General features: G+C 29.7%; 1 protein-coding gene across 1 annotated transcript; it reads right to left on the bottom strand.

Annotated features, from left to right (window-relative positions):
- Positions 1-1,114: 1,114 nt before the first annotated feature.
- On the bottom strand, positions 1,115-5,751 carry LOC105622116 (chitinase-like protein Idgf4). Its single transcript, XM_012203550.1, is given in 8 exon segments — positions 1,115-1,822; positions 2,269-2,307; positions 2,395-2,492; positions 2,494-2,558; positions 3,348-3,651; positions 3,890-4,140; positions 5,087-5,216; positions 5,656-5,751. Coding segments are annotated over 8 exon segments (1,371 nt in total). The 5' UTR covers positions 5,677-5,751; the 3' UTR covers positions 1,115-1,359.
- Positions 5,752-10,022: the final 4,271 nt, after the last annotated feature.

Raw genomic sequence — 10,022 nt, 5'->3', positions numbered from 1 at the left:
GCTGCAACCATATAAAAATGATATGTCATATTTTACTAAATTGTTGCAGCAACCAATCTTTTTTTCAGTGTAAGATTACTTAAGATAGTCTTGAAATCGGAATTGACTATAAATACCGGCCTAAGATACAGGATACGATCCACCACACAGCGTTCAGCACGATCAAGACGCGCGATCAGTAGATTGCGAGTCGAATAAATCACGATAGAATAATCAGATTTACCAACGATTCACTATGTGTGAGTATCTTTTATAATTTTATTTTGAATTCATTGTGTCGAGATAGGAGAGGAGGTTTGACTCGAACCGGCGTGAGAATGGCTGCGGATTATTAATTGTATCTGGTTTGACATAATCTTCGATGTTGGATATGTTAACGAGTCTATAGTCCGTTTACAGGAGAACCTTTGTTATACACCCGTGCAAATATATCGTTTGACCGGAAAAATAGACTGCACGAAAAAATATATTATCTATATAAAAAAAAAAAATATATATATATATATATCATATATATGTCTCTATCTATGTGCAACTCCTAGTTTTTCCATTTTTCTATCCTTTGTCCTTTTCAGAATCAACGCTTTCTTATTTATCATGAATATAAAACAAAGAAACCGACGGTAGTTCATTTCGTAAAACTGTATAATTTTATCCATTTTCGAAATTAGACGATAATATATAAATTTTTTAATTTTATTTTACAGGCAACGATTTTAACATGCAAGTAATAATTGTATGCGAACTGAATTCTTACATCGAGAGAAAAATATACTAAATTTTAATAAATATTTGTTTTGATTTAATACTAGCTGAATATTTATTAAATGTAAACATATTTATTGATACAAGAACCATTAATTTGATTTAACTGTCATTTCTTTTTATGTAGTAAACATTTATTTATCGTAAGTAAATGTTAAGTTTAATCAAATATTTGTTAAAATTTAGTACATTTTTTCCCTGTATATGACAATATTAGACAATTGTGCAAGCAGAAACTCTTATAAGACGATTTTAGTGCACTCTTTTTACAGGATGAACTTATCTTTCGAAAATAATAGGGAGGATTAAGATCAAACTATTTGAATAATAAAGCAGCGATATTTTTTTATTATCCTCACGTACAATACATTCGAAGTGCCGGCATCACGATTCTTATTAAAATTCTCTCGTTAAAAATTCTCTCATAAAGTCTTGATAATTCGCGTTCGTCGGACAATACATATACATATAAATACGACCATCGTACGCAAATCGTGGCCAGCATCAGAAATATTTTTTCCGAGCTTCCTTCAGTCGGATATTGATATAGATTCGAATTTCGATTCCGATTACTTCAGATCGAATCTTCGCTCTTTACAGCTTATATTTAGCTCCCCTAATGATAGGATACTTCTCACCAGTGCAAATACCCCGGAAATCGTCTAGGGACAGATCCACGATCGCCACACCACCGAGACCTTTGGATTTCACGAATGCAGCCTTGTTACCGGCGGTGTCTGGATCCTCGTAGCCTGCCCAGAGTCCCTCGGTTCCAGTTTCACCATTGTAAGACTGATAAGCGTAGCTGCCGTACTTCTTGGATGGGTCGCCGACTCGTCTCAAACGTCCCGCCGCGTGCTCGGTTAGTTTGGAACACATCTCGGCATAGGACAGCAGTCCTGGTTCGTTGGTGTTGGGCCCAGAAGCACCTGGACCGTCGGACACGATGGGCGGCACACCGGAAATCTGGCTGTCTTCTGTCAACTTCCACGTGCGAGCGTACGTAGGAATACCGACGACGATCTTGCTACCGGGAGTTCCATGCTCCAACCAGTACCTGGGGAATTACTTTTGTTATTTCGATGCTATTCTTATCGAGCTATAAAAGAGGTGGATTGTACAAAATGTGTCCCCGCTTTTAGTAGACAAGTTAGGGAGGCGCCCAGTATAAAAAGGAACATTTACATAAATATGTAGACATAATCTGTTAACTTCTGAGATGTTAAGATTGTTGATGAATATTTATGAATGTTAATGTATAGGTAGATATTATAAATAATAATTGACTTGATAAAAAATAAATTATGCATCATATAATTTATTTACAAATTATGAATCACAAGCACAGAAAAAACATAATTGAATATGATAATTTAATGTAGAAAAATTAAGGAAAATAAAAAATGAGAATTGCATGTAAATTTACTAGGCGGGGTATATATACTGTATTTTATACATATATTAAAATTAATAAGTGCATTACGGGAAGAAAGGTATGTTTACCTTGCTGCAGCGTCAATATTGTCTCCCTCGTCTCCGTAACTGCCATAAATTGATTGCGTTATGTTAAACTATATTTCGCGACGGGAAAATAATGGAGACGCATTGCGAAAAAGGAGGAAAACTTACCTTGTCGCAACATCGATATTGTCTTCCGCTACACGGCCGTAACTGGCATAGATTGGTGCCGTAAAGTCAGCTTCCTTTGGATTGCGTTCTGGTGTTTTTTTGGTCGAAAGCGAAAAGATGTATGGCTTCGATATTGGGTGCTAATAATCTGGCGTCGTAATAAACTGTCAAAGAAAAACAATCATGTAATCATGTTTAAAACGTATAATTTACTCACAATAGATATCCTTTACAGAAATTCAATATATAAGTACTGGCCAATTTAATACTGAAAGACAATATTAATTACTTATTTTAAGTATCAAAAATATTATTGTTCAGTGCTTTTTGTTTCAAATAAATAATTACTGTTTTTTACACAGAAAAAGTGATTTTGAAGTATCAAAAAAAATTTAGATAGATACAGATCTTAAAATAATTATGTTGAAATCATAATCATCAAAATAAAATCATCAACTTTTATTTGAAATATTTTTCTCTAAAATGTATTGTTCAAAAGATATTTGAGATCATCGTTGGACATCCTATATATTCTTATATTAAGAATATGATAATTTAGATAATTTCCCTCTTAAATTAAGAATCTTAAATTAAGAATCTTGGTACTTATTTTAGAAGAAAACATATTATACGTAAGTGAAATATTCTTAAATTAAGAATACAATTTTTTCGGTTGCTAGCAACTAATTTGAGCGCCCTAAATTATTTTGATAATCAAAAAAATTATTTTTAAATTTGTATTTAGCTAAATTTTTAGATATTTCAGCAAAACCGTTCTTTCCGAATAGTAATAAGTTGATTATTAGGTTTCTGTCCTATAAGATCTTTTAAAGGACTGCTTACCATCAGGATCACAAACAATAATTATTAATATATAATGTTATATTATTAATGTATAATATTAAATTATTAATTTTATTATTAACTAATTATTGCTCACTTGGAATACTAACCGGTAGAGTTAACATGAGGTAACACCGTGAGAGTCAGAGCTTTGAATCTCGGTCTGAGTTGCGCTTTGAGGTCACGAACCAAGATTGTGAAACCATCGCGATGCTCCTGCTCCTTCTCGTCCTTGAATTTGCCGTAGCCAAGTTTGTTCTTGAGACCGTGCCAGAAAGAACCGAAAGCGCTACGCTGTTTTTTAGGTCTGACTGGTGGGAACTGCCATGCCAAGTCAATTCCATCGAAGTCGTAGTCGTTCAGCAGCCGGTTTACAGAGTTGATGAACTTTGTTCTGCTTTCTGAAGTCTCGGTCTATCGATTTCAAAAATTTTATTTTAATTCTTTATTTTAATTCTTTATTTTATTGCTTTTTTGTTAATTGCGATCTTATTTCATTTCTGAACGTATCCTTCAATTACTTTAAATTAATAATTAATAAATTTAATTAATAAATTAAATAGATACGAAGAGTTTTACTTTAATCTTTTTCATTAAATATTAAAAATTGTTATCCGAAACAATAAAATCATAACATCGATATCGCACTCACCAACACGAGGTATTTGTGTTCTTCGTCGTAAGGATCTGAATTTCCCCCAATGCTCAGATAAATCTTCAGATCGGGAAACGATCGCTTTAACTGCGTGGCGAGTCTGTAATAGGAATAGCCCGATCCAGTATCTAAACTCGGCGAACCGGGAACAATCTCGAAGTCGGAATTGATATGAGCATATCCGTAAACAAGGTGAGTACAAAGAGATAAGGCGGATTTAACATCCTCAAGTTGGAACTTCGCTGGACCTTTAAAAATAAAAAAGCTTTGTGAACATAAAGCGTATTTCTTGATAACGAGAAATAATTATTTTAACTGAAAAACCTTTGTGCATATGAAGCGTATATCTTGTAAATAAATAATTGTTTTAACAATTAAAAGAATTGAAGGCTAAAAAACATAAAAATCTAATTCTCACATTTATAATTTGTGATATTAGCTTCTGGTTATATAAACATTATTGACTAGTGGAATGTTTATATTAGATTTACAATGCTCTTTGCGGTGTGTTTGACTTTAACGTCTAGTTCAGCACAAACACAAAGCACTGATACAATATTCTAATAAATACAAGCCAGAAAAGTTCCGACGTAGAACTTATATTACTATTAGCTACAAATATTTGAAAATAGGAAATATTATATAATAAATTCAGTGAAAAAATGTTAATATATTTGTTTCATAATTATTTTAATTTTTAAATGTTAGATATAAAATAACATAATTTAGTAAAAATATGTTTTATATTAAGTACAATATTAATTGAACTTGAATTTACAAAATTTGTATTTAATGTTTGCTATTGCTATTTAAAATCCAAAAAAAAGACAAACAAAAAATTATCTTTTCATAAACGACTTACTTTTGTGTGTTGACTTAATAATAAAAAGATAATTTCAATTATATTATCTTATAATTATAAAAAAATATAAAACGTATGTTTTAATTTTTATTATTGTTGCATAATAAAATTAACAAACGTTACACCAAATATCTTATTTCTTAAAGTCTTATTTCTTATTTCAAAATTTCCTTAAAAATATTATACATGCTTGATAGAATCTAATTCTCAAGAAGCAATTCTCAAGAAAATTGTTTTCTTTAGGTAATCTACAAGATTATGAATATTTCAACACAGGTTTTATGCGTCTCAAGAGTATGAGTAATGAATATAACTAGCACAAACGACCTCACCTTGCCTCTCGTAAGCGGTACTATTCCAAAAGCAGACTACTTTGTTGTGCTCATTAGGATCCGCACTAAACACTGCCTTGATGCACATCACCACGAAAACGACCGAGAGTAACGTCTTCATCTTCGCTGTCTGAAATTATATCGAGTCCGTAATTAATTCAATCCATCGTACAAATATTAAATGTATGTCACTTTGCATTAACCCAATTATTAATAGATTAATGCGATAATACTTTTACCGTGCAATTTTTCTGAAAAATAAATGAAATACTTTATAACTTTATCCAAAATATTATATTATCACGATTACAGTTCAACAAAGAAATATATAGAAAAATCAAATGATCTTTGAGAATCAATAACATTAATCGAAAAATTTTTTTTTCTGTTTTATACATTTAATTCTTCATTGCTTTAAAAATTTTATTTCTACAAGCGATATTTTATTACTCTTTCTAATTTTCAATGTAATAATTATTTCGTAACATTCTACGCTTTTATTCAATATTAAATAAATTTTTAATGTCCTTTATATAGATTATTTCCAATACTTTCTATACGTATCTTACCTTTAGTAACGAAAGGAGCATACTGGCGCTCGCTTGCTCTTCGTCAGGGACTTTGAAACCTCGATCCGATCTTCGGTTCGCGTAGTGGGGCCTAAGAGATATTACGTCAGTCCCGTGATCATTCGTAAGCAAGTTTCGTCGATGTACTAATACATATATGTATATACAAGGTGGTCATGTGCAATTGTTACAAACTGTTTCAATGGAAAATCGTTGGAAATAGTGCACATTCACATCCTTACTTTTTACTTTTAAAATTATTTTTGGAATTTCAATACAATCATTTAAAAAAGTAATCTTGGAGTTATAAAGCGAAAATTATCTAAGTTCAAAAAATAGCTAAAATAGATAAATTTTTAGCAAGTACTGAATAATGTATTGCATCTAATCATATAGATAACAGAGAAATTAAATTTGTACTACAAATTTTGCGCGTATAATACATAATTTTCTATCAGACACAAAAAATAATTTTAGCTGAAGCAGCAAAATATTTATTTACGTAATTAATAAAACTCTGATTTTCCTCTGAAACAATTTAAAGTTTCTCATCAAGGATAATTTTAGCGATTAATAGTAAATAATAATGAAAAAAGCAAAAGTGAAAAAAATATTAATATTTCTTTTAGTTCTCAGATAAAAATTTCTTATAAATTATAGATATTTTCGAAAAGATTTTTGCGTGGATCACCTTGTATATTATATATATAATATGTGTGTGTGTGTGTGTGTGTGTGTGTGTGTGTGTGTGTGTGTGTGTGTGTGTGTGTGTGTGTGTATGCGTAAATCTTCGGCGAGATGAAATATATGTTGCGAAAATTTACCAGATGAATGGTCCAAACTCACGCATATAAGCCTCCAAGGTCGAAGGTTGCAAAAAATATCGCTAAGAGAGACAAGTCGACGAGCAAACGAAGGAAGCTATCAACTGTATTATTAGTAATTTATTATCGTGTTTCTCATGAATCAAACGATAATCAGGAAATTAGTTCAGAATTTACCAACGTAGCTGTTTTACGAACGTGATATTTCCTCCATTTTTCTTCTCTCAAATCTCTTTGTAAAAAAACATACATTTATAAAATGCAACTTATAAATAAATGCATTCAAATTTGTATTAAATTCACTCGTGATAAATTTGAATAAAAAAGAGAGCAACGCGGCAAATTTCTACACTCTGTATACCTAGGATAAACCTCCAAGAAATACTAAATTTTGAGAGCGAAGTTTCATCCCTGTAGGCTTTGAAAGATCGATCGCTGAAGCATACATAAATGATTTACGGTGGTTTCTCAATTTTATTCCGAGATACCTCGTGCATAAAACTCGCACGTTTACATCCACGAGTGTTCTCTGATTTGCAAATGATATTGATGCGGTGTTGTGTGCGACTCAGTTTACACCTTTGCGTCCGATCAGCTAAAATCACAGACTCGAAATATATTCTGCAAAACATAATTATTCTTGCGGAAAGTCGATGAATCACGTAAAATATCGATGAATTATTTAAGTCACGAAGTTACGTAAATTCCTACAAAGAATAAAAAGAATAGTTTCGCTAAATTATCTAAAACTTTGGTTATAATACAGATCTGAAAATAATTTTAATGGGCCATCAAAATAATTATGTAGGATACTCAAATATAATGAAAGTAAAAAGTTTTTTATGTTCTAATAACCAATTCGAGCATTTTACATAATTATTTTGATGGACCAACTAAATTATTTTCAGAATTATTCAGCTAAAATTTTAAATATACTTTTATAAAATTGTTCTTTCTATATATGAATAAAAAAAAAGTTTTAATATTATAATATAGTAATAATACATAATACAATTATATTCACTATTCATTACATTTTATATTTATATTTAACGCAATATTAATAATTATACTAATTACATGTTGCATTTCTTGATACGTATATCTTTAATTTATTTGTTTTATATCTATTTTTGACAAACCTTTGAATTTTGAATATTAGGGATTCATAATTTCACCAAATAATCCCGTCAATTTCTTTCACCAATTTTTTACATGAGAAAGTGACTCACAGTGCGGTCATGCAACCTTGCGCGAAGGTCGCTAGTACGTGAGCACTTTTAATCTATAAGAAGACTCATAAGAGGATAATTGAAGACCACTTAATATATTCGTAGACGCGCTGACGTGAGCATCTTGTCTAAGCAACATGACTACATATCTTATATATCGATGTCTTCAAAACATATAGCAATGCTACTTGTGGCAATCTTGTCAAAATAAACCTCGAGCGAAAGTCATCGATATATTCTATATATATTTATTTATTACATTTTAATTTTTTATTCAGTTCTCTGAAATAATGATGCGTAAATGTATTATAATTTGACAAAATATCAAATGATTCTTTTATACAGTTTAATATTAAAAAGATTTTTCTTCCTTATAATAATAATAATAATTCAAATGAAAAAAGAAATGCTTTTATTTTTTTAATTTAATTAATATGTTTAAAATCATAAGATTTATAAAATTTATTTTATTATTATTCGATAAAATTTATTACATAATTTTTACTTTTTTTTCGTAAATTAGTAATTATTAGAAACTAGATATTTGTCTGGAAAGTATATTACCACCGTCAAAATATATAAGATAATTTTTCAATCAAATTAATGATGAAATAATTGAAACGTTCGTGCAAACTTCCTTTAGCTATTCATTGGATTCGTTGGGTAACGCTGCCTAGGCGAGCGAATTACTGTAGAACATTTGATAGCCAGGGGAAATTATCGAGTTAAAAAAGATTAAAACGACGATTCATGCACGCACGAATCTAGAGTATGTTTGCGTTCTTGATTCCGCTGCAAAAGCCTGCCTGAAGCATAGTTTGGTTCACCGAGAATAAGGTCCGCGACGATAACTCGGGCAAAAGGTTATTAAATAAGTAAACTGTTTCTCTTATATTCTGGACAAGAAACGTGAAAGCTATGTGTTCACAGTATTTTTACATATAAACAATTTTTCTAGATGTTATGGAAATACGGGAAATAAAAAGCGCTGCAATGTAAAGAGCGGTGAAAGAATATTTTTGTATTATTTTTAATATTATATAATAAGCTAGAAAGAAAGAATACAATATATAATGCTTGTTTGCATTTATTTTTAAATTGTTAAGTTGTCCTATTTCATCAAATAAGAGAAAAAGTGTTACAAACTGTTTTAGAAAATAAATTATTAAATAAATATAGAATAAATTCGATTTTTAAAGGAACTAAAAGAAATTTAAATATGAAAATTTAAATAAAAAATTATGGCATATATTCATTAAAAATATATTAATTGGAATGTATTGGAGTATAAAATTAAAATTAAAGTTATAAATGGATCAAAATTATCGTTTGTTTATAATGAGTGGAATTTCTATAAAATAATTTATTTATTAAAAGATTCAAAATATAAAATAATATATATAATAATAATATTACAAATATTCACGAATTCGAATTTTCATTAAAGCGGGACCTATAATAAATTTGGTTACATTTCTACAGAGATAACTTCAATTGTATCATTTTTCACAAAACAGACAAAAATAAAATGTTTTATATGTTGATATATATATATATATATATAATAAAATAAAACATTTTATTTTATTATCAGTTCTCAGAATCGATACAGAGTGTTTGATAAATAACAATAAATCTTTCGCACAGAAGCAGAATGGAAATTAACCTGAGAAAGTCTTCTACGTCTATCATTTTATAATTTTCGCAATAGTAAATAAAATATTAATTATTAAAAATTGGTCTTCACTAATTCTTTACTTAAATATTATCAACTGTACAGAAAAATTGCGATAGACAAAAATTGTTTATTTTCTTTTCTTCTCATAGAGCTTTAAAAATTTTTTCAAAATTTTTTATCAACTATTTAATACTGCATTTTCTTATTATTACCAACATGAGAAACAGATTACATGAGTATTAAAAATTCTGAAAAAATTCTGGAAAAATTCTTAGAACTTTAAGAGAAGAAAGTAAACAATTTTTGTCTCTTACAATTTTTCTATAAAGTTGGTAGTATTTGAGTAAAAAATTATTGAAGACCAATATTCAATAATTTTTAGCAATTAATATCTTATTAACTATTGCGAAAATTGCAAAATGATAGAGGACTTTTCTTCTTAGTTTAGTCCATTCTGTCCTTGTACGAAAGATTTATTGTTACTTATCAAACACTCTGTGTGTGTGTGTGTGTGTGTGTGTGTGTGTGTGTGTGTGTGTGTGTGTGTGTGTGTGTGTGTGTGTGTGTGTGTGTGTGTGTGTGTGTGTGTGTGTGTGTGTGTGTGTGTGTGTGTGTGTGTGTGTGTGTGTGTGT

This window comes from Atta cephalotes, assembly GCF_000143395.1.
Source record: "Atta cephalotes unplaced genomic scaffold scaffold00040, whole genome shotgun sequence".
NCBI lineage: Eukaryota > Metazoa > Arthropoda > Insecta > Hymenoptera > Formicidae > Atta > Atta cephalotes.
The sequence above is the reverse complement of the archived record's forward strand: the minus strand, read 5'-3'. Positions and strand labels throughout refer to the sequence as shown.